Consider the following 26,620-nt stretch of genomic DNA (forward strand, 5'->3'; position numbering starts at 1 on the left):
TGGCTATTTCTCTCTTACAATGATTTCTAGCATCTATAAAATTTTGCCTATTAGTATTTGACTTTTGACGTACGAACCGGCAGAGTACATGCTGTCTTTGTGCAATGGCAGCTGCACAATCTGTAGTGAATCATGGGGTTGAGTAGGGTTTGCTATAATACTTCTGTTCAGGGACATGTGCTTTAATGTCCGAATTGCGCCATTCAGTTGTCTCATTGGCACACTGTTCAGCAAGGAGAGAGAAGACATTGGTCCATGAGGCATCTCTGATATATTCTCTGATAGCTTCCCAGTCAGCCCTTTTGTAGTTCCTTGCCGTTTTGAGCAAAGACTCCTCACCTTGAGTTTGGGATTTGAATGGAATGTCTACTGATACCACTAGGTGTTCTGTGTTTCTGAGTGGACTGTGGAAATTAGTTACACAATCCTCAGGTACTGTAGTAAGGAATAGGTCTAGAAGTGAATTTTTATGTGTATTTGAACGTTACAATCTAAGGAGAGTGCTGCTGCTGCATCTATACTATCAGAGATGGAATCGATTAGGTTACATTGCTGGTTTGAGGGAGAACACTAGAGAAAATATAAGTAACTAACACAGTGATGGAAGGCTAGTCGAAAACACATAAAGATCTGGTCATCCGATCTCAGACATAGCTCTCTAGTTAAGGGGAAGGTGCTTTGAATATAGACTCCAAGCTTGTGTAATAAATTTATCCGAGCCCTTACAGTAGAGAGGGTAGTATCCTGTGATAATTAATTAATAAAATTATTTAAATTAAGTTTGGCTCTATTCTGAATAAATAAGCGTAGAATTAGAAATAGATTTGCCTTTAACATTAAGAAGACATCGTGTATGTACAAGTGTACAAGTGTTAGATGGAATAGATCCTGACTCTGTAAACAGCAATTCATCCCTCTTTGTCAGAAACATCGCCCCTGGAATGTGAGAACTAAAGGACAAAATAAGAGAAGCGAGAGTTATGCGACTGCCGAAAGTAAACCCAAGATCCTTTTTTTAATTTGTAACACAATGCATTATCGTGGAGAATGATAACTTTTTCTTCATCATTTATGGCCGCTTTTAGACAATATTTTCACTCAAACACGCCAATAAAACTATAATAATCGACGAACAAAATATTTTGCTCCCTAAAATATGGAGACTAAAACATTGTCTGCAGATGTTTACGTCTTCGTTCACTTTGGATGGCTTTTATCTACTGCTGACCACTCAATTGACTGCCGATTTGACCCCAGAGTAAAGTGTGGATCAACTGACACATATTGATGCAAAAACTTATTTTTATTATGTTAAATCAATTGCAAACAATGAATCATATTTGATCAACTGCGAGCAAATGCAGCACCCATTTTCAACCCGCTTTCTCATTGACAAATGTTCGTGCAAAATAGTGAATATGCTAATTATATCTTCAACTCTTCTATCTTACATAATTTCAATTCACGATCAGCCAAAACCAGTTTGAGGACTTCATATATTTTCTAGGGCAACTGCCAAATTTGGGCATACTTCGCATTTAGCATAACTTGTATCTATACAACCACTTAATAAAGCAGCATGTTAACTGGTTTTATCGACAGAGTAGCATCCGAATTGCACTTATCAATTCATTACTTTGTTTAAACAGTATTTTCCCATAAAAAGCGATGCTTCAACGCCTGAAATTAATTTTTTTTATTGCTTTGAAAATGTGCAAGAGTAACTCCCTTTAAACGATTGGAAATTGTAAACTAAGGTTGATCTTAAATTTTAACATGTGCCATCTGCAGTTTAGTACTTCATAAAAATCATATGGATCTTACTCACAATGCAATCCTCTACCTGTATATGAGCCAAATACGACGTAAAATGGAGTACTGTTGCTATATAGGGAGGGAGGGGGAGCTGCTCGGAGCATCCTTTCCTGCCTTGACAAAGTTCAAAACTAGCTTCAAAACCCAGTAGATGATGCCATTTTCTTCTCTTTCCCAGAGAAGAGATGTTGCAAGCCTGTCTCTGATCTAACGCTATTTTTATGGCAACTGCTCGTCTGAGCTTCAATCCATAATCAAAGTGGAATAAAAGAGGCAAGTAGTAAAACCAAAAAGAAAAGAAAGAGGGCAATGAGGAAAGAGAAGTGTAAATGCCAGCAAACTCTTGTCTTGCTTCAGCCACTACCAACAAATTTTCCCCCTCTCTCTATTTATGCCTAAATATAAGATTCTATAAACAGATTCCATGAACAAAGATTCTTTTCTAAAACTGTCTGTCTGTGGAGCTCTTCCACTGGTCTGCTTTCTAGCTAACTACAGCATGGTCGTCTTCAAGTCCAATGTAAACAAGTTCGTGTTGAGCTAACCCTTTAAATAAGCAAATTCTACTCAATTTGTACCACTAATAAAAAATTAAATGGCGGACTTGTTTTTAATGAAACCAAAATAGATTCTGATGGACTTGATTGCGTAAAAATTTTTTTAAATAGGATTTTTAAAAACTTCGTTTCATTTCATGTTATCGTATTTTCTATTTCAATAAATAATAGAATAATAATCAAAAGCATGATTGGTACTTGTGTAGAAGTTGAACTGGACATAACTAATCGGCTTTGCTCGGAACATGACGTAAACCGCCGGTTTTCGCCGTAACAACGCTACCCAAGGAAAATAAAGAAGAAAACATTTCAATGTAATAAAATCACCATATATATATATATATATATATATATATATATATATATATATATATATATATATATATATATATATATATACCAGTGGTGAAAAAACCGGACTAGAGTGCTCAATGTGTAGCCAGAGCAGTATATAGGAAATTTATTACTGTGAGTCCAGAATGAGTTTACATATTGTTTCAGCTAGTCCATCTATGAATTCTGACGATGCTAGTTGGATATTTCCTCTCTTTGAGGATCTTCCTCTAGCTGAAACAATATGTAAACTCATTCTGGACTCACAGTAATAAATTTCCTATATATATGTATGTATACATATATATATATATATATATATATATATATATATATATATATATATATATATATATATATATATATATATATATAGGTACTTGTGCATTTAACGAACCAGATGTAACTCAGCATTTGCTCGGCTTTGTCTGGCGCATGACGTCAACAGCCGGATAAAACCGAGCATTGGCGATAAAATAAAAACAACGCTACAACAAAATAACTGTAAAATGAAATTGTAAAATGTAGAAACATAAAAAATTAAATAAGTAAAAAGCAAAAACCTACCGTTCATTTATGTATTTTTTTTATTAATATTGTTTGAAATTGTTTTCTGTTTTCAAAATAAATTAAGTTTTTTTTTGTTAAAAAATAGGAAACTTTTTTTTGTCTGAACTGTTTTTTTTTTTTTTTAATTTTTAACGTAAAAAAACATTGTCCATGTCTTAAACACGTAAATGTTAATATTTTTTTTTTTGCAACGCTTTATGTCAAATAAATGGAAAAAGCCTAAAAAGGGCAATAAAAAGCATTTGGGGGGGGGACAGGAACAAGGATTATTTGTACATTTTTTTTTCGCCAGAAACAAGGACTTTTTTATTTATTTATTAGTGGGAGGAGGGTTTCGGCGTTCCTATTTGGTACAGTGACCAAGAAACCCTCCTTTTCGGCGGGGTCGTATCCACCGAAGACCCAGACCGGTGTCAGAAGTCTGCCGACGTTGTGTTTTCTGCGGTTAAAACGGACTCGTCGATTTCTACCGTATGGCCTGGGCCTCTAATCTGCCGGGGATTCCTAAGAAAATAGTCCCTGCATATATCACAGGAAATTTTTCCAATCCACAATTGTGTGGCGAGAACATAACCCACATTCGGGATGGAGATTTTTTTTGTAGATGCCATCTCGAACGCCCATAAGTATATTATTTTTATTATACATGCGATGGTTAGTCGGGATTTTGAAAAGAAGGTCCCAATCCTAATGGAGGTCCATCGACGACATGTTACACTTCTACACCTCCAACCGTAACCGTCGGAAAGGCTTGTTCTCTTTGCAAGTACACAATCCTGGCCAAAATGTAAACACCTTTTCTTTTCTGCCAACAATTTCCGTTGCTGGCAAAAGTTTAGTGCAGCCTCTGGGGTCTGGAGCTGGTCCGCAAGGTTTGTAATATTCATTATTATTTCGTCAGTTATCTTTTTAAAACATTTTTTTTAACTCTCTTCAAATAAGCGTTTCTTGAGTTGTGACACTCTTCCAATTGATAGCGAAATTCTGGTCTGCTTAATCGGCGACGCTCGGTTATATCCGGCTGTTGTTTATACGATATAGATATTGCTATAACTTTTTATACTATATAGATATTACTGTTGTATTATGGTGTGGCTCCCAGGTTGGGAAATCGTAATAGTGCGTAGGACTCCCTGGCTGCGGTACATAGCAGTTTTAGTTACGTCGATCGTCCGTAGGTTCACTTGTTTACTAAGCGGTTGTGATGACAACGAGTTAAGACTAGTGAGTTATCTCACCTTAGACTGGCACTTTTTCTTTATCTTGCCTCTCGTCAATTGTCAAAAATGTCATAACAACGTTGAACCTGAAAACAAAGCGGTTGACGACTTAGAACGATCAGCTGTAACTTAAAAACATGCATTAAAAGACGTAAGTCACAATTGTGCTTGTTTTTGTATAAAATTATATTTTACAATATAGTTACAATTTAAAACAAATCGTCTTTTTTCTTTTGGTGGTTCTGAAGTTCACAGTTAGCAGTTTTCTCACAGTGCTCTGAGGAGGGAAAATGACGTTTCAACAATCTAGTCTTCAGCGACGTTCTGTCCCTTGTGTCTCCTCTCTCTCTGCTCTATCTGCTCTGCTCTGCTGATTCACCGTTTTTATTGGCATTTTGTCGCTTTGTTTTTGTTTTCCACGCGTCCTGTCAATCGGTTGATACATGTGTTCTTAAGTCACGTTTTGACCTCAAAAAATCATTCGATTTTGTCTTCAACGCAGCGACACGTGAATTACCCACTCATGCCAATATCTGTAATTCCAGAGCTTACGAGGAATGTCACGTTTATTTGTTTTGTAAACAAAAAAATCGTCGTCCGATTTCTCTGTTTATGACGTAAGCCCTTCCTCTTTTCAACCGGTAGACAATCGATTATTCGATGCCCACTCTTTTAAATCTTTTATTAAAGTTTTTTCTTTTCAGTTATGTATGATGGTTCCAGCCATTCATTACATAACATTACTATAAATTTTTATCCTAAAAATTGATATAAAATATAGCAATTTGTTTCATCAGATCTTTAGTACATGCCATTAGTAAGATATAAAACTTGTGCACACTGGAATGACAGCTGAATGAGCGAGAAACAGATAGATGACGTCATAAAGCAGGGAGTTGATTTGTTTCTTTGTTGAATTTTTCTCATTATGACATCAATAATCATGACGTCAAAAATCAAAATGTCTTTCAAGGCGCTTAATTCAACAGATCAGAGACTGTTATTACGGCTCCCATCTCTTTTGTCAAAGTGGGGAATTATCCGACTTAGTTTTAGAATATGCATTACTTTCTCATTTTGAAGATGATTATTATAGATTTCTCTTTCAGAGAAATGCCAATGGGTCTGTTCATGCTATTTTTGTGGGCCCAGAGTACCTCCTCAGGAGTTCTGATACTTCTCCCCAAACACAACTTACTCGTTATAATAAGATGACTGAGCCCCTTGGATATTTTGAGCGATTAGGTCGAGAACAAAGTTATTGCGGAAATTTTAATTTTGATTTTAAACGATGTATTTTCAAATCGTTATAATACCTTTACTTTATATATCATTTAAAAAAAAAAAACGTTTTTCGCTCTATTTAATCGTTTTAATTGCAACATTTTAAAACAATTACGTCTGCTTTTCAGAACGTTGAATACAAGATGGAAAAAAGACAAATTCGCACATTTTTCTTAATCCAATTCAAGCCAGTTCGAAAAGCTGCTGAAACAGCTCACGATATCAACAAAGCGTTTGGCCCAGGAACCAGTACTGAACACACAGCACAATGGTGGTTTAAGAAATAGAGCCTTGAGGAATATCTGCATTGATAGAAAAAGATAATGAATAGACACAATCCAGAGTTACTTGCAATCATCGATCAGAAAGAAAAAAACCTGTTGCGGGACTGGTGGTATAGAAGGAAATGCGTGTTCATCTCACGTTCGGATGTCACCAATTTGTAGCGGGACTTGTGATATAGAAGGAAATGCGTGTTCATTTCACGTTCGGGTGTCACCAATTTGTAGCGTGACTTGTGGTATAGAAGGAAATGCATGTTCATCTCACGTTCGGGTGTCACCAATTTGTAGCGTGACTTGTGGTATGGAAGGAAATGCGTGTTCATCTCACGTTCGGGTGTCACCAATTTGTAGCGGGACTTGTGATAGAGAAGGAAATGCGTGTTCATCTCACGTTCGGGTGTCATCAATTTGTTGTGGATTGGTGGATATATTATATATATATATATATCCCCCAGTCGTACAAAATAGGAAAAATGAATTGAATTGAGAAAGATAAACGAACCAGAATTTATGAAAGAAAAGGGTGCAGCACGTGTTTAGTTTGGCGTGCGTCTCTTGCTGATAACTGGTGAGAAGGAAAGTCTGTACTTGTGCATTTAACGAACCAGACGTAACTCAGAATTTGCTCGGCTTTGTCCGACGCATGACGTCAACAACTCGGGTTTTGCTGCTGTCTGACGAAACATGGTCATCAGCTAATCAAAATCCCTACATAGTACCCCAGTAGATGTTTCCCCTGATAGTAGCCACCTACACCAAAGTGGCAATGTGCCTTGTTTGGGGTGAAAATGTAATAAAAAAAAAAAAAACAAAAAAAAAAACACTACGCGCTTAGTTTCAACTTGACGCGCGTGCGCGCGTCGAGCAGCAGACGAGAGAATTTCGATATGGGCGTTCGAGATGGCGGCGACTAGAAACCTCCAGCGCGAATGTGGGTTGCGATCACGCCACACAATTGTGGACTGGAAGAATTTCCTGCGAGATATAATATACCGGGATTACTTTTTCAGGAATCCCTGGCAGATAGGAGGCCCAGCAGCAGGCCATACGGTCGAAATCGACGAGTCTGTCTTCTTCAACCGCCGGAAACACAACGTCGGCAGACGTCTAATACCAGTCTGGGTCCTCGGTGGATACGCCGACCCCGCCGAAAAGGAGATTTTTTTTTTTTTTTTTTTTTGGCTAACGTAGCAAATAGGAATGCCGAAACCCTCCTTCCACTAATAAGAAAATACATTCTGCCGGGGACCACGCACGGTCATATCAGACTGTTGGAGCAAAGTGGGAGGAGACGGGTATCACCATTTAATGGTGAACAACCACCACAGCCTTAATTTTTTAGATCCTGTAAAAAAAAAAGTTTTGTTCCTTTCCTTTTTCTTACGATTTTATTTCTTTTTTTATACGTAAATAGTTGAAAAAAAAAAAAGTTTCATAAAAAAACAATTACTCACTATTATTTGTTAAAAAAATTGATCCTACAAATATCATTTTTGTTGGTCATTTTACGTAAATAGTTGAAAAAAAAAACGTTTCATTAAAAAAAATTACTATTATTTGTTTAAGAAATTGTTTTATATGTATTTATTTTGCAAACAAAAAACAATTTCAAACAATAATACTAATAATAATTAAAAAAAAACAAATGAACGGTAGGTTTTTGCTTTTTACTTATTTATTTTTGGATATTTCTATATTTTACAATTTCATTTTACAGTTATTTTGTTGTAGCGTTGTTTTTATTTTATCGGCAACGCTCGGTTTTATCCGGCTGTTGACTTTATGCGTCGGACAAGGCCGAGCAAATGCTGAGTTACATCTGGTTCGTTAAATGCACAACTACCGGAAAGTCTATTGTTGTATATATATATATATATATATATATATATATATATATATATATATATATATATATATATATATATATATATATATATAGAGAGAGAGAGAGAGAGAGAGAGAGAGTCAATCCAGGCCATGGAGATAGAAAGCGTGTAAGGTTAACGTACTGTTAGTTGGCCCTTGCCCCACATATAGTAGCAGGGAACGTGAGGCGTGCAGGCGCGCGCCCCGAAAGAGAGCGATTGGTCCGTCGACTGCCCAGGTCGGGAGCCGAATCGAAAAGGGGGGAACAACTCAGGTCTCTTGCTTTTGTAGTTGTTTCCGGTATTCTTTGCGCATGTGTGCATTTCCTTTAAGGGGAAGTGACGTTGCCCATGTGTGTGTACGTGTGCGCGTATGTGTGCGTACATGTGTGTACGTTAGCGTATGTGTATGCACGTGAATGTGGGTGTATGTACGTGAACATGAATATATCTACGTGTGTGTACGTGTGCGCATGTGTGTATGAAAAGAAAAATGGCTTCAGATGTAAACGCGTGTTTTTGTGCGAGACTAGAAAGGGCTCGCACAAACCTAATGATGTGTAGAAGACCAGAATTATTGAATCAAGTTATATGAATATTTGGTATTTGCGCATCTATTTTACCGCGTTGAAATAATAACGTCATTATTCAGAAGCTCATTATTGAATATATACAAAACTTTCATTCTTTTAATTAAATGAGATTTACTAAAAATTGCAAAGCCACAAATGACTATCTATTCGATAGTTTAAACATTTTTAAATTGTTTTAAATTTTCGAAGGAAAAATGATTTTATATCAACTTTAAAAAATTAAATGGCGGACGTTTTTAAAGAAACCAAAATACATTCTGATTGACTTGAGGATTTTTTAAAACTTCGTTTCATTTCATGTTATATTTTCTATTTCAATAAATAATAGAATAATAATCAAAAGAATAATGGTTACTTAGAAGTTGAACCAGACATAACTAATCGGCTTTGCTCGGAACATAACGTAAACCGCCGGTTTTCGCCGTGTGTCGCCGATTATCGAAGTGTAACAACACTACTCAAGGAAAATATGGAAGAAAACATTTCAATATAATATAATCACCAGAAATATATATATATATATATATATATATATATATATATATATATATATTATTTTAAAATAATGAAGATAATTGTTGAAAGATTATGAAAATTAAAGAATTAAAAAAAAAAATACTATAACTCATTTTTGAATAGTATGACAGTGCAATGCTTGATAATATGCCCGTCACTTCCATGGATTTGCTTACCTTTGGTCTGTCCTGAGGTTTCGACGACTTACGGGGTCGCCTATAAATTCGCATTTTGCAAAAAAATTGCTAACTGCAAAGTTTAAGTCACTAAATTATAGCGCCAATAAAAACTTTAAAATTTTATACAAAATATAGCAATTTGTTTCATCAGATCTTTAGTATATGCTATTAGTAAGATGTAGAACTTGTGCACACTGAATGACAGCTGAATGAGAAACAGATATATGACGTCATAAAGAAGGGAGTTGATTTGTTACTTTGTTGAATTTTTCTCATTATGACATCAACAATTATGACGTCAAAAATCAAAATATCTTTCAATGTGCTTAATCCAACAAATCAAAGATTGTCATTACGGCTCCCAGCTCTTCTGTCGAGGTGGAGAATTATCCGACTTAGTTTTAGGTTAGTGAGAGTGTGGAGCCACCCTTTAATTGTCATTGCTTCTAGGTCTACTCTGACCCGGAGTGGTAGTACCTGCTAGGGTCCCAACTATGGGTTAAATAGAAACCGATTTAAAAAAACAAATATATTCTATTAAAAAATTGTTCTTCAAAATCACTGGATTCGGCATTAAGTAACCTGAAAAGGATTGATATACCATAAAACAAAAACAACCAACCAACCATAGTTTCTTCCCTCGAACAGCTAGACTTTGGAATTTCCTTCCTGCTACCTACTTCTCTGACTGTACTATTTAAATGTAATGTAAGCCAACATCTTGTTAATCTTTCTAGGCATGTCTCAAAAAGTAGCCCCTTATGTCCAAGTGGCAACACGCCTTGTTATGCATGTATATGAAAAACAAAAAACAAACACATTCATCGACTTCATCCCCACCAGAATGCAACATTTTTACGTTACTGACATAAATTTCCCCCACTCTATATCTGTGCCTAAATCAAAACGTGGATTTCATGAGCAAAGCTTCTTTCTTAGAACTGCACGCCTGTGGAACTCTGTTCCGTCTGCCTGCTTCCCTCCGGACTACAACTTGGATGTCTTCAAGTCTAATGTTAACAAATTCCTAATGAACCGCCCCCCTAATTAAACACTTCATAAAATCTCCTCACTAACGTGATGTACTTGCAATAACCCTTATCCCTGAGTGGCTTCCGGGCCTTGATAAGTGGTGATCACTGTGTAAAAAAAAAAAAAAAAAAAAAAATCCATTTGTTTTGCGTTGGCAAAAGTATGTTGATTTTAATGGTGCTTATTTCAATCAATAAATTTTTACCGAGATATGTTTATCTGAATTCAAAAGTGAAATACCGCAAGAAACAAATGGTCACCCATTTAGTACTGACCAGGTTCAATGTTGCTTAACTTTAGTGATCCAGCAGGAACTGGTGTGTCAACGTGATTATGCTATATATGTGTGTGTGTGTTTATTTTTAGGTGACATACTTCAAATTAAAATAAATCACAGAAAAATATTTTCAGCATACAAATATGTGGGCTATACTAAAGATTCATTTTTTTGTATTTATAATTTAAATACAATTTTTGACATGTTACGCCACGGCTCACGTATGTATAGCATAATCTACATGCGTAATTTTCACAAACTCTGTGCATTAAATGAGACTATATTCCCGCAATTATATGTCGAATGTAAGTGGTCTACTGTGTCTGGTTTATCAGGGTAAACATGGGAATTTATATATCCCCAATGAAATTAATATCATGGGGCTGAATTGTACGAACAATGTGGCAAGTTGACAGGTTCAATTTGTGAAATTATTTTTTCATCAAATGTTTCTCTCAGTAAATTGATCGTATCATTTGCAGTTTGCAAATGATGTCTGGGTGTTAGTCTCTTCATGATGAATTGCAAAACTAAGCCGAACTCAAACTAACCGACAGTGCCCAAATCTGCAATTAAAGAAAATAGAGTTTCAAGTTCACGATCTCTAAAAAACACCTTACATATATATATATATATATATATATATATATATATATATATATATTATTTTTAAAATATAATTATTTACTGACACGTGTTTCGTCATCTACAACTCATCAGAGTGGCTGAATCTAGCGAGATTCGAAATCGGGACCCAACGGTAATGAGCCTAAACCCCTTACCGCTGACCCATCTCGCATGACTATCTGGATATATCACGATTTACTTAAATGTTGTTTGTTTTGGTTTTAGCGATATGTTTTGAATGAATTCAATTATTTACAAAAGTGCATTTTTACCTAAATGCAAGTTGGGAATAATTTTCCCTTTAACCAACTTGGTACCCCAACATGGGGAGCGGTATATATATTATTTTTAAAATATAATTATCCACTGACACGTGTTTTGTTGTCTACGACATCAAAGTGGCTGAATCTAGCGAGATTCGAAATCGGGACCCCATGGCAATGAGCCTAAACCCTTTACTGCTGACCCATCTCACACGACTATATGGATATATTGCGATTTACTTAGATGTTGTTTGTTTTGGTTTTAGTAAATTGCGATATATCCAGATAGTCATGCGAGATGGGTCAGCGGTAAGGGGTTTAGGCTCATTACCGTGGGATCCTTATATATAAATATATAGCCAATTGATTATTTCCAAAAACGAACACCTATATACCATATATATATGTGGAAATAACATTCGATAATATGCTATAAATAATAACTAAAAGATAAACATTTTACATGACATTAGCTTAATTCAATTTTCGTAAAATGTTTAAATATTTGTAAGCGAAGTTAAAAATGGAAGATCATATGAATGAATTCTTCTCTTCATCCAGTTTTTATGGTTTGGATTCTCACGTCTACTCTCCATGACGTCAGTTATATGCAATTCCTCAATCTACCAAACTTGCTAGTCTTTCGGATATTCAAACATGCTGTACATTTAATGCAAAAAGGTGGCATACTGTACATGACCAAAATGCTGCGTATCACTATGCTGACCCGAAAACGCAATTTGCTGTGGTTTTTCTTCTTCTCAATCTTATTTTACCATGCCACTTCTAACATTGACGCTTGCCAAGTGGACGTGAGGTGCAGTTTACAATGAGCTTGGCTAGTACCAGATGGGTAACCATTTGAGAATACTAGATGGTGTATAGGGTGGTGGGACAGCACTACTGTGAAAGGAAAAGTAATGCGCATCCTTCTCTCTGCTAGTACATGGGAGACTCTTGGGCATGGTTGGAAACGCACTTAGCCCCCCCCCCCCGATCAGGGTAATGTGAGGTCATGGAAAGCAGGTGACTGACATAGCATGGAAATAACCAGGAATAATTCTGTTCATGGTTTCGTATTTGGTGATGAGTAGGGCTATGACAAAAGAATATTTTTATCATTGTTTTGACTCTTGAGGAAATATCTGACACAGTTAATAAGAACCACATCACTATCTAAAAACATAAGATGTTAACTGATATATACTCGAGAGTCAAAATAATGAAAAGAATATTCACATGTCATAGCCCTAGTGATGAGCAGATTTCTTTGGGTACAATGGTCAGGACAATCGCTCAGTATGGACACTGCTCAGACAAAAAGAAACTGTAACCTATTGTCTGTACAGCTCTGGTAATACACTTGAAAAAAATAGCATGAATGGAGTTCTGAATGATGATCAACAATGAATTCATGAATGCTTTGTGGGAAATAGATATGTAACAGTGCATATGAGCAAGTGGGAAAATATCAGCAGCAGCGAAGGATGGCTAGCTTGCGAAGAGATTAGCAGCAGCAGTTGCCAAAAAACGTGCATATGCAAATTAGAAAGCGTGCAGGAGAAGAAAAGGGGGAAAAAGGAGAAAAAATGCAGCACATAGTAGAGAGAAACAAAGTTGCCATCAAAGAAAATGGACATGTGAAGTCGCAGATGAGAATATGCTAGCTGTGGCCGGTGGAAGAAGAAAAGTCTACACCAGGAGAAATGGACGATAGCGAGAGATTTTTAAGTGATGTAGAGACGTTTTTTTTTTTTTTTTTATTAATAAAAGAAAAAATTCCAACCCGCATTTTTATTTATTTCTTTCCAGTTTTATTTTTATGAATTACAGTAGAACCCCGAGTTACAGCATTAAAAATTAGTAACAAAATACAGTATATAATACACATGTATATAATAAAATAAAATTATAAATAACACCGTAAGGTGGGGCAAATATCATAACTAGGGGCCGAAAAATCATTGTAACCTGAAAAAACTGTATACTAGGGCCACCGTATCTGGGGTTCTACTGTACTAAAATAAAGTGTAACAGTAGTTTTATTTTTATGAATTACTAAAATAATCTGTAACAGCCGCGTTACAGTTAGATGGAGTCATAGCCGTCAATACTTGTACCAGGCAGAACATCACTTGACTGAATGAAGTAACTAAACATATACACAAGACTGATTGAACATGCATATGTGTTATTGGATGCCCTGTCGTTAGTATCATTATTTATGAGCTTAATTCCACAACTTTCAAATTCAAGATTTCAGTAAGGATAACTCCATTGTTCAACCTGTGTGACAACCTTTCTTTTCCATGCAGAGGTCTTTCTTTCGTTTAACTCCTCATCCAACTTCAATCCATCACCTGTTGAGATCATTCACTCCTATCCCTAACCTGCCTACCAATCTCCTCAAATCCATCTGTTCACAACAAGTAGTCTCCTCAAACCCATCTATTCACAATTTTGATGCACAGAGCCAGTACCCTGTTTCATGCCATTTGGAGTGAGGGGAGTGGAAATATACATGCAAGTATATACAGTAGAACCCGACAGTATGCAGTAGCCCTAGAATATGTTTTCTTCAAGTTACAATGTGGAATACGATGTTTTCCCAGCCCCTGGTTACGGTATTTGTCCTGCTTTACGTATGTGTATACTGCATTTGTCTGTACTGTATTTTTTTACTAATTTTTAATGAGCATACCAGGGTTCTACTGTATAAGAAAACAAACTTCAAATAAGTATCAGAAAAACATGTTTTATTTTCAAGATAACAATTTTTAACAAAAGATCTGAAAAAAGGATTAAATATTTATAAAAATAGAAATTCAAATTTTTTTTCTCAGATTAAAATTTTGTAGAATAATTGAAGACAACTAACCGGGTACTTGTGTTTGTCAGTTGGTGGGGAGGGGTGTTCATGTTAAAAAATTATGTTTGTGTCTTTGGTCTCAAAACTGTAAAACTTGACTTCAGTTTTCAAACTTTAATTTTTAACCAGGAATTGATTTCTAATTGGCTTTTTAAGAGATTCAAGATAGATGAACATGTAATTCGAAAGCTTTTATTAATAAACTGGCAGATGTACCTGGTGTTGCCTGGTATTAAACGTAACGTTAAATTCCTTAAAAGAAAAAAAAAAAAAATGAAAAAAAAACTGAGATGTGCATGCAAGTATGTTTTTTTTTTTTTTTTTTAAACAGTTCACTTGTTGTAAATAAAATAAAAACTACTCGAGCTGAAGTCGAAACCAAAACCTAAAGACAGTGAGTCAAATATAATAACCATTAGGCCAGCTTGCTGCGATCTTTAAAAAGTGTTTTCAAACCTACTTATACGTAACATAAGGACACTGTCATGTGAACAATTCACACATGCGCAGTCGTGAAACAGTAGACAGACAGATAAAAATCCGATGACCCCCCCCCCCCCCCAAGTATTAATTTTTCAATTTTGACCCATTAGCAGCCCCTTTTCTGGATGAAAACTAATTAGAAAGTTTTTCGACATGTCTGAATATCCTATATACCAAATTTCAAGTTTGTAGATTAAAAATTCATTGAGTGTATAGGTTGAGATTTTGCCTCACACACACACACCCACACATTCTCACTTTTGTAGATATATAGATTTAAAAATAAAGTGGATGACATCTGTTTACTTCAGGGCCATGTGAAATTTGAAAGTGGTTTTTAAGCCTTTCAGCTACATAATAGAAAATAATTTCTGGTAAGAATTTAAATTTAAAAATCGTTGAGGCCAAGTATCATAGTTAATTTGTGCTGATAAGCCAAAGGGAAACATGAATTTTTTAACACACTGCTGTCATATCTTGAATTGTTGTATGAAATCACCGTGCAACCAAGAAATATGGCTAGAAGGTGATGGTGAATGATAGGGAAGTTTATTTCACGATGCGTAGATAGAACAAAATATTCACAGTGTGATGTACGTCTATATACAGTCATTAGAATTATAGTTTTACGTGAAATAAACTTTACATAATTCATATGACTTTATTTTTTTTTTTACATGGGAATCATCACTTATCAAAACCAACAGCATATTAATAGTTAGTGGTAGAAATGGATTCTTTGGGGAGGGGTTCAACAAGAACTTTATTACATTGGATTTGAAGATGACCATGTTGTAGTCAGCTGGAAAGCAGATCAGTGGGACAGAGTTCAACAGGCAGGCAGTTCTCGGAAAGAAACTTTGTTCATGGAATTTACATTTAGATTTATGCACAAATACAAAGTGGGAGAAACTGTTGTTAGTTGTTGTAGCTAGACAAGTGTTTTTTTTGCGAAAATTTGGCAAGGGCGAACCATAGATTGAAGCTCAGACGAGCACTTGCCATGAAAATAAGGAAAAAGAAAATTTACAATTTCTGTAGAATTTATAACTTTATCAAAGATGTAAAAGTCAAAAGAAAAAAGATATTAATTATAAAGCATGAATGAAGAAAGTACCATTAGTGAGAGAAAGAGAAAATAAATTTTTTCTTTATTGAATAATCATTAATTGAATAAATATTTCCCGTGAAGAGATTTTTTCAAATCACATATTATAAAGCATATGCATGTGATTATGCTGTTATTTTTGTTGCTAATATTTGTGCATATAATATCACTGAATAAACGATTTATTTGGCCCACAAGGCTAAGAATAAGCAGAAATTCCACACAATGAAATTGTGGTATACTTTGTTTACCTTCAACCCCTCAAACAAAATAAATTATTTGTTCATTGATATTAAATGCAAAAACATTAGCGTCAACAAAAATAGCAGCACAATCAATACATAAAATACCATTGAAAATAAATTCTAATACAATATATATATATATATATATATATATAAAGTAAAAACAAACTATTACAAAATTTGGTGCTTGTGCAGATTTTGAGCCAGACGTTTCTAAGCGTCCATTCGACTTTGCCTGGAACATGATGTCAACCACTCAGGTTTATCTGTACTCTGACGTAAGACACCAATCAGCCAATCACACTGCATGGTAACAAGCAGACGATTTTTAGATAAATATTTGAAAAATAAAAAATAAATAAAAGTTAGATGTTGCATGGAAAGCATGGAGTCTAACAGCACTATGACAAACAACTGTAAACGGAGAAGTAGTTTTTTTTGTTGTTTTAATCAAAATAAGAAATTAATCGGACCCCAAAAACAATTGCATTACATGTGGTGTTAGATGTAGCATTGCTAAAAATTAAACCTCTTCTAAAACATTTTATTGTAATTGTCTCTGAAAAAAAAAAAAAAAAGAAAAATTTTGATCAAAACAAAAAAGTAGTTAAATAAATGTTTTTGTCTTCGTTGAACCCTTTTAAAAAGTTGTGAAAGCCCCCCAAAAAATAGATAATTTATTTTGAAAAAAAAAAAAAAAAAAAAAAAATTGTGTTTGCTAAACATTATCTATCAAAGATAAAACAAAAAAATACAAAAAAAAGTTATAGTAACCTCCCCCCCTTCTTGCATAAAAAATATGTTTGCTATAAAATGAATATTTTTTTTTTGCTTTTTTTTCCTACGATCTCCATTTATTTTTCAATGATTCTGCTTCGTACCATTGTTTAAGATTTGATCGGCAATGCTTGGCATAATCCAGCGGTTGACGTCATGTTCCAGGCAAAGCTGAGCCGATGCTTAGATATGTCCAATTCCAAATATGCCTAAGTACCCAAAATTAAAAATAAAAATATTACATTATCTATCTCTCTCTCTAGATATATATATATATATATATATATATATAGTAGCGGATTAGAGTATAATGCATGAACATTATTCAAAGTTAAAAATTTTACATAATAGTTTTATTAAAAATAAAGATTAAATGCAGCAAAAGAAAATGATTTACTGGACAAAAGTTAAGGAACGATGTAAATAATTTGAAAACTTAATTTATATTGTTAAAAAAAACTTGGAACTTTTCAACAATAAGTAGAAGTCATTTAACTTATGTACACTGTGAAAAAGGTGAAAAACTGTCTTAATATGTCAAGAAAACCATTAAGTTTTGTGACATCAATGCGATACCTTGGAAAATGATTTCATCTGCATGTATGGCAATATTAATGTCGAGATTTACAAAAGGATTCTTCAACAGCATGTGGTACCAAGATTACAGCATAATCTAAATATTAATTTACTTGTTCATACATCCAGTGTCACAAAAAAACCATCACTACAAACATTAATGAGAAACGAATTACCTCCCTTTATAGTCGCTATTTATGAGTTAAAACTCATTAAAATCATTTCCTCTAAAAAAAAAAACATGGCTGTCTTTGTGGTTTCAAATATTTTATGATTTAAAAAAAAAAAAATCATATTGAGAATTTTTTTTTGATTGTTTTTTTTTTTTAAATTTAAAAAATTGCAAGTGAACTGACATCTATTCCTTTATAATTTATATAAAAAATATTCAGAAAAACAAAATGTGTTGTGTGTTGAATTTTCATTGAAAAAAATCTAAATTTTTTAAAATCAATTCTTTTTAGCTTTTAAATGTTAAAAAAATGGTTATAAATTCTTTGTTGTTTGTTTTATTTTATTTTTTATTCATTTTATTTATGTGCTTTTAAAATTTTCAATTACCGTGGAATTTCAACTGGTTCTGCCAGTCTTTATAAATCTCTTATTTTCATGCTGGACAATGCACACAAAGTTCAGCAGATTATGACTTTATTTGAAGAAGAAGAAATTGCCCTAATGAAGAGGCCAACCCAGAGACCAGAGCAATAGAAAATGTTTGGACGATAATTGAAGAAACCGGAACAACCAGGATCATCTACAGGAGTTATTGAAAGACAAATGGGGAGGGGATTACTATTGATTTTGCAAGAAATTAATTCAATCATGTAATTGACGATACAGAGAAGTCATAAAAAATAAAGAGATGTTTATCAAATAAAAAATTTTCTTGATATTTTCTTCACAACATTGTTCTTGAACTTTTGTCTACTAGTTTATTTCCTTTGTTGTTTTTAATCTTAAAAAAAAAATATTATATAAAATTTTGTAATGGTGTGTATTTATGCATAAAACCCTAGTCTTTATTATTTTATTATTGGAATCCTTTGAGATGAGTAATTTGTATATTTATTTATTTATTTGTGGACTGTTATCCTCATCTTCATCATTAATCACCTGATGAAGACCAGAGGAATAGTTGGCTGAAACGCTGTGAAACAACAACTATGAAGATGAAGATAACTGTTCACAAATAAATAAATAAACGCCCGAATCAGTAAAAATTTTATTGTTAATCGTACATTACTTTTTAAGTAATAAACATATTTATACGTTTGTTATTTCTGTTCCTTATATTATGGCTGCTACTGTGTGTGTGTGTGTGTGTATATATATATATATATATATATATATATATATATATATATATGGTAAAAATGGTAATTAGTAAAACCTGAATACTATTGCAGAGCGAATATGCGTTTTATTTTTTATTACCGTTTTATCTGTTTAGTTACATACGTTTCGGTTGCCGGACCATATTTACGATCCAGCAGCCTCGTCAGACTTTACAGAAATTTCTGTAAGGTCTGACGAGGCTGTTGGATCATAAATATGGTCCGACAACCGAAACATATGTAACTGAACAGATAAAACGGTAATAAAAAATAAAACATATATATATATATATATATATATATATATATATATATATATATATATATACATACACACACACATACATACACACGCACAATGTATGTGTTATGTATGAAATAATGAATTGAATTGTGATCAATTAGAATTCAATAGAAATAGGTTTTGTGTTTGATTTGTAGCATATCTATCCTTTTTGGATTATTTAATGACTTATACAATACCTGTTATAAAAAAAATCATGGTATACGATGAGCACAATAATAAGTTGTTATTTTATGCATTGTTGGAAGGGATTATGGGTTCATACCTTCTACAAATGAAAACAATTAGAATTAAATCCAAGAAAAAAGCAGAACAAAAAAACAAAAGAAAATCACATAATGAAATAAAAAAATTGCAACAAAAAATGTGAAATATTTTTTCTTTGTAAAATTAATACATTTGTACAATTATTATTTATAATTTGATGATATGTGATTTTCATGAATTTTATCTTTATTTTGTTTTTATCATAATTTCAAATTAATAAATATTGTTTATATTTTTGTTGTATTAAGATACAATGTTACAATCACAGTTTTATATATATATGGGAAAATAAAAGAATTTAAAACTATAAATTAATGTTCACAATCAAATTTATTATTCGACAGAATACTCCAAAAACAATTTTCAAAGTCCCCATTGTTGTTTCATCTAATGCATCAACCAGCAAATTCTAGCTTTGCTTCAATTATAATTTGCTAATTTCCTACTGTTCTCTGATGAGAAGAATAGCAAGAGTGGCATTCTTTGAAACTCTGCGGAATAAAGACTTTGAAAATTGTTTTTGGAGTAATCTGTTGAATAATAAATTTAATTGTGAATTTTAATTTACAGTTTCAAATTTTTTTATGTTCCCCTATAATAAGCTCTACTTTCTATTGTGTTTGTATTGAGCTTTTTTATTTGGCTGGGATTAATTCATTAATATATTAATATTAAATTGAAGTTTACCTCCGATTATATCAGGTAAACATTTTTTTTCTGCTGTATTGATTGTTTTTATATATGAGATTATGACTATACTGGAAGGCTGTCAGGCACTTCTGGGTTGTAAGATATGCTAAAATATGACATTTTCATTTATGCAAATTTCCTATTAATTATTATTATAGAGCCAATACTCTATTGATCATTGTATTATACCCAATATATAGTAATGGCCCCCTGGCATAGCCTGATGGTAAACTCTTCTTAAATATGATGTTTCAATTGATGGAGATTTCTTATTTAATATCAGTATTAGTTAATATTAGTATTATTTGGGATTTTAAGTTTAGATGGAGATGAGAGTTTAAAGATGTGCAGAATATCATAAAACTAATACTCTATTGATTATTGTATTGTACCTAATATATGGTATATGGTCCAATAAAGTTTATTTGACTTTAAACTATCATCAATTGTTTTTTATAAGGTTGTTCCAGAAGTAATGCCTCCAATGTTTTAACTAAAAAAAAAGTCGAAGAGCTACAAAGATAGGAGTGGTACCATTAAAATGAGCAACGTTTTGTGCCCCAGAATTTATTTTCCTATATAGTCACCACCATTCTCAATGAACTTTTGCCAGTAATTGGGTGATGGTTGTGTATGGGCGACTGGAGTGTACTTTGCCACCCATATCTGTCATCATTCTGAAATCGACGAACCCATCTCCTAAGTGCATCGACTTCATAAACGTTCAACAGGCACTGGTGAATGTTGATGGCTTAAATATTTTGTTCATGGAGGAATTCAATGACAAATCTTTGCTTCTGTCGCACATTCATGACAGGAGTTACTTTCTTAGAGTCTCACACCATGAATATCTGCAACAAAGAGATGTAACTTTCAGGTCATGAGTGCATACATTCAGTCATCATAATAATACAAGTTGCAATTGTCGCTGATGCATCTGGATGGAATAAAAAAATCATTTTTGGAATGCCCAGCATATATATATATATATATATATATATATATATATAAGCAATGATGAGCCTGGCCAGTACTAGATGGGTAACCATTTAGGAAGGCTAGGTGCTGTATGTACTGTGCCAAAACGTAGCAATTTCCAGGTTGATATCTGATGACATTTTTAAACTACTGGCAAAATTGCACCCCTTCATTAAGACATGCATTTCGGAGAACGAAAACTGATATAAAATCTGAGGTCTGCTTTCGTGTGGCAGCCATTGCACCAACAAAGAATAGCAGTTGTATGAAAAAATGGGGTTGGTTCTACAAAAAGCTTTCACCACTATAAACAAATAATCTGTGTGGATTTCTGAGAAACTTAGTTGTGGCAGAGCTCATACGTCGAAATTGATGGGAGGGTCCATCGTATATATATATATATATATATATATATATATATATATATATTTTATTTCATATCGTCAGATTTAATCCAGCTCAACAATCATATATATATATATATATGTATAAGGAATGAAAAAATATACCAGCGGTGGTTGACGTTATGTTTAAAGAAAAAATAGAAAAAACCGAATGAAATTATTAAAAAATCAACGTTTCGTCCCTGTTTCAGAGGACATCTTCAGGATAATTGAAATAAAAATGTGATAAAAGAAAAAGTCATAGATCGTGCGAAAGAAAACAGTTTTTTAAAATCCAACCCATGTCGGGAAAGGACACGCACACATATTCGTCCTTTCCCGACATGGGTTGGATTTTAAAAAACTGTTTTCTTTCGCACGATCTATGACTTTTTCTTTTATCACATTTTTATTTCAATTATCCTGAAGATGTCCTCTGAAACAGGGACGAAACGTTGATTTTTTAATAATTTCATTCGTTTTTTTCTATTTTTTCTTTAAACATATATATATATATATATATATATATGATGGACCTTCTCATCGATTTCAACGTGTGTGTGTATATATATATATATATATATATATATATATATATATATATATATATGTATCTTTCATGTTTTTACTAAGATTGATAATTTGTAATATTTTGATTATTTGAACTACTATACTCTTTTAAAATGTTATTTTTCTCAATGTTTCAGCTGATGTGAAGATGGCTTACTTTTTTTAGGTGCATCTTTTTCAACTTGAGCATGTTTATATGGAATTTAGATTTGAAACTCCCTAAATTCATACATAGGATTGTCCACAATGAAAAAAAAATGTTGAGTAATAATCAGTTTTAAGAAGGTTCAATTCGCCTAAAAAGTAAATAAAGAAATGAAATAAACAACAAGTAGTAGCTTAACAAATTTCCTCGACTTTAAATGTTCACAGTTAAAGTAAAAACTTAAGGGCAAGGTTAAATTTGAGTAATTTACATATATCACTTAAAACAGATGTTATGCTTGCTTGTATGTAAAAAATAAAACTGATGAGATTGATAAATGCACTAAAATTTGACTAGTCAGAATAAAATATTGTTTTAGTTGTTAATTATGATGTACTAAATTATGATGTACTAAATTAGAATTTATGTCTTTCAAAATTTCGTTATTATTATTTGCTTTTGCTCTTATATCACCACAAGGAATATTGCCATTGAAGTGTTAGGGGCTTTTGTAATATGGACCAAGTTTATGGGAGGCAACCTTAGTAGTGAGTTGGGCAGCAAGATATTTAAAATAATTTTATCTGTAAAATTGTTTATATTATTTAAGAAGTATTATTTGGAATTTTAAGTTTAGATGGAGATGAAAGTTGAAAGATGTGCAGAATAGTTGAAAGTATAAAGAAAAATGAATCTTTGGAATTTCGAAAAAATTTTGAATGAAATTATTTGAATACGTTGACATCAGATTATGAAAAAAAAAAACGGGAGCCAGCCAGAGCACAAAACCCTCTATTATTATTGCTATATATATTCGTTAGTTTAAGGAGCTCACATGCGATCCAAACATGTTGGTATACTAAGGGAAAAATGCTACAAGCAAATTGACATGTAAGCATCTTCCCTATTCATAACATACCATCATTCGCAATTAAAAATAAAAAAGGAAAGAGATCCATTGTTCCATTATCAATTACACAACTCCCTGGCAACTCCCACCTATCCAAATATGTAACTGTAACAAGAATTCTTCCTGATGTCATTTTACCTTTCTGTCACAACATAACACAATGACGATGAAGATAATAAAAGAGTAGAGTATCTCTTTAGTGAATTTTCCCTGAAGATCTTTTGACTGACATTCATTAGAATTTCATTAAAGTGCGCAATTATTATGTGTACTAGCCTATATAAAATTGTTGTATACATTAACAATAATATGGCCCCCCCCTCCTCCAGTTGCATAGTTTTGCTAGTATATATATATATATGTCATTGTTGAGTTTGCTAATGATTATAACAATTTTTTCTTGCCTTCACACCCCAAGGAGGAGGTAATGTCTGTGAAGATAGTCTCATGACAAGATAATAGATACCACCCCTGTTCCCCCACATGAAGAAGGTAATCCCTGGGAAGATTGTATCATGTACACATAATCGATATTACACCTCTTCTCTGCTTAAAAAAAAAAAGAAAAAGAAAATGGAGGTAATGCCTGGCAAGATTAGCTCATGGCAGTATAATATATACTACATCTATTCCTCCACATGTAGAAGATAATCCCTTGCAGAATGGTGTCATGAACATAGAACTGATATTACTCCCCTGGAGAAAGAAGGCAGTAATACCTGGGAAGATGGTCTCAGAAAAGAACAGATACTAACCCCCCCCCCAAAAAAAAAGCAGAAGGTACTACCCAACAAGATGATCTCATTATTATAACAGAACAGATAACCCCCCCTCCTTCGGAAATTGAGCTTCAGACCAACCGATACCAAATTTTCAATAGATATAATTTTGTGCAGTTATGATGAAGGTTAATTGAATGAAGACCTTTGGAGACAATTTACTTAAGAGATACTCTTCGCTTTTATTAAGTATTTTATAATCTTGTACCCATTAACACTTCAAAAAAAAATTATAAAAATTTGAAAAAAAAATATCTGTTATGTTGGCATTGGTTTTTGACTTGTGTACTTAACGTTAAAAATATTGACTGTTGTTTGAAAACATTTTCGCAAATCGTGATCACAAAAACCGATGGAAAATTTTGAGGGCGTCTTTTTGAAATAGTCCAGTCCGCGACCAATTTTGATGATCCAGCCATTATTAAACCTGAAAGAAAAAAGTAAATATTAATTCAAATGAGACAATAAGTCAGAATATATGAACACGAATAAACTGAGAGGTGAACGTTTGGTTTAAATTCTGGAATATAAAAATTAAACCCAAGAATTCAAAATCAATAATACTCAAGAATTCATTATTAAAATCAATTAAAAACTCAGTATGTTAATTAGTCATGACTATGAAGTAGATTTTTGTTAATTAATTGAATATGTTATCAATATCAAAATCAATATCAATAAGGGTTTTATCACTCAATGAGGAACCACTCCCTGGACTTTAGCCATCTAACTCTGTTCCGAGCTATCCGCTGCCATATGTTGCATCAGGTCATCCCTCCATCTCGTTCTTGGTGTTATTAAATTTTATTAATTAAATATATTATTAATTGAATGTGTCAACATTATAAATAATAAGACATAACAATATAAAAACAGAATCATCTGAAATATGAATGAAAATGTTAGTGTTGTGGAGACGCCCACTAATTAACACAGGTGGGTGAGTGAGATATATAAAGGTATTAATCACCAATACTGGGAGAGTTCTGCAATGACCATCAAATAGGCAAGACGCCTATGTTGCTTCCAGTAAGACATGCAACACGCCACCTGCCGGCATATCTCCAACTGAAGTATATCTGAAGTCATGTAAATAATATATAATTTGTCTTCCTAATATATTATTGTTAAAACTTTACTTTCGTGTTCTTGTTAATTATTTGTGCAGACATAAAAGTTAGGGAGGGAAATTCTAACTTAAGTAATGACAAAGTTTTTGCCTACATAAACAATCTCCATTATAACACACAAACACACACGAAAAATACCCGTTCCAGGGTGGGTAAAAAAATTTCCCAAACAAAACAATTTTGCACCATTTTTATGTTCACTTACTGTTGTGGTGCCCACCTTACAGGTAATAATGAACTCTTTCACTTACTATAAAGATTGAGAGAATATATTTCTTAGCATTATGCACAAGTATGCAAACCTGGTAGTCGGACAGATGTATAACCACACTCTTCATTTGCTGTATTCGTTTTTCTTTCAATATATTTAGTTTCCACTCAATGCAGAGTTGTGTCTTTCTACCAGATGCTTACCAGTTCATAAGATAAGATTAAAATCAAGATAGAATGTTATATAAAATATATTTTAATTCCAACTTTGATCAAAATCCATCACATGATTTTGATCCTAGAAAATATCTATAATATTAAACTTAAGCTTAATGGGTCTTAAGAAATTTGAATTCATGAAATTAATGTTTGATACCTATTGTAAAATATTCACAAAAAAATTCAAGGTATCTGAATTTTCCCTTTGTATAAAACTAAATTAAACTAAATATAGCTTAGATTACGATCCCTAATGTTCATCAGCTGTTTCCAAATTTCTAATGATCAATCAATTTAGGAGTAAATCCCATGCATACAAATACAGAAGCAAATAGCATACATAATTTTGTAGAAACAAAGATATACATATGCTTACATATGATCGCATTTTGGCATTAAAATAACCTGAACGACGTTGATATGCCATAAAAAAACCCAAACTTTATGAATAAATATTTGAAGATATAAAGAACTTAAATCATAAAAATTGATCAAAATGAGTGGATTTGACATTAAATTAAAAAAAAAAAAAAATGGTTGATATACCATAAAACAAAACAACCAAACATGCAAACACCACACACACATAATAAATAAATAAATCTATATATATATAAATGTGAAGGTGTCTGTGTGTGTGTCTGTGTATCTGTGTACATTTCCGTACGCAATAACTATTAATTTTTAGTCTACAGACTCGAAATTTGATATACAGGTTACTGAGATTTGGGAAAATCGGTGTGATCGGTTTTTGGCCAGAAATTTGGTGATTAAGGGGTCAAAGTTCAACGATTTGACCTTTGAGAACTCTACCAAACTCCTCCGAGAATTTTGGGTCTACGCACTTGAAATTTTAGATATAGGTTCTTTGGACATGGATCTAACTTAATAATTTGATTTGAGCCCAAAACAATAAATTTTAAGGGGTCATAATAGGGGGCAAAGTTAAAAAAATTTACCTCTGTGGTTTCTTCCAAATTATTCAGACAATTTCTGGTCTAAATATTTGAAATTTTACATAAAGGGTATTCAGAGATAGGGCAAGCTTTTTCATCAGTTTGGGTCGAAAATTTTTAGTTACCAATATATAAATGTATGTATGTCTGCTTGTTTGTTAAAAAACCGTATTGACAAAATATCTGCTCGCGGTGATTGAATACGTGGACATTTTGTCTACATGGTCTTTTAACAAATAAAAAATATTTTTATTATGTTTTAAGTAACTTTA

The 26,620-nt window shown here is 33.0% G+C and overlaps 1 protein-coding gene across 6 annotated transcripts in view; it reads right to left on the reverse strand.

The window, feature by feature from the left end:
- LOC145279605 (MIT domain-containing protein 1-like) overlaps positions 1–26,620 on the reverse strand; it is a 155,667-nt gene that overhangs the window by 103,467 nt on the left and 25,580 nt on the right. For all 6 annotated transcript variants that reach the window (XM_080130778.1, XM_080130779.1, XM_080130782.1 and 3 more), the window contains exon 6: positions 24,128–24,260. In XM_080130778.1, coding sequence (XP_079986904.1) covers positions 24,128–24,260 — 133 coding nt within the window. The remainder of the gene's footprint in view (positions 1–24,127; positions 24,261–26,620) is intronic.

This window comes from Euprymna scolopes, chromosome 7 (assembly GCF_053919585.1).
Source record: "Euprymna scolopes isolate OS-2025 chromosome 7, ASM5391958v1, whole genome shotgun sequence".
NCBI classification, from domain to species: domain Eukaryota; kingdom Metazoa; phylum Mollusca; class Cephalopoda; order Sepiida; family Sepiolidae; genus Euprymna; species Euprymna scolopes.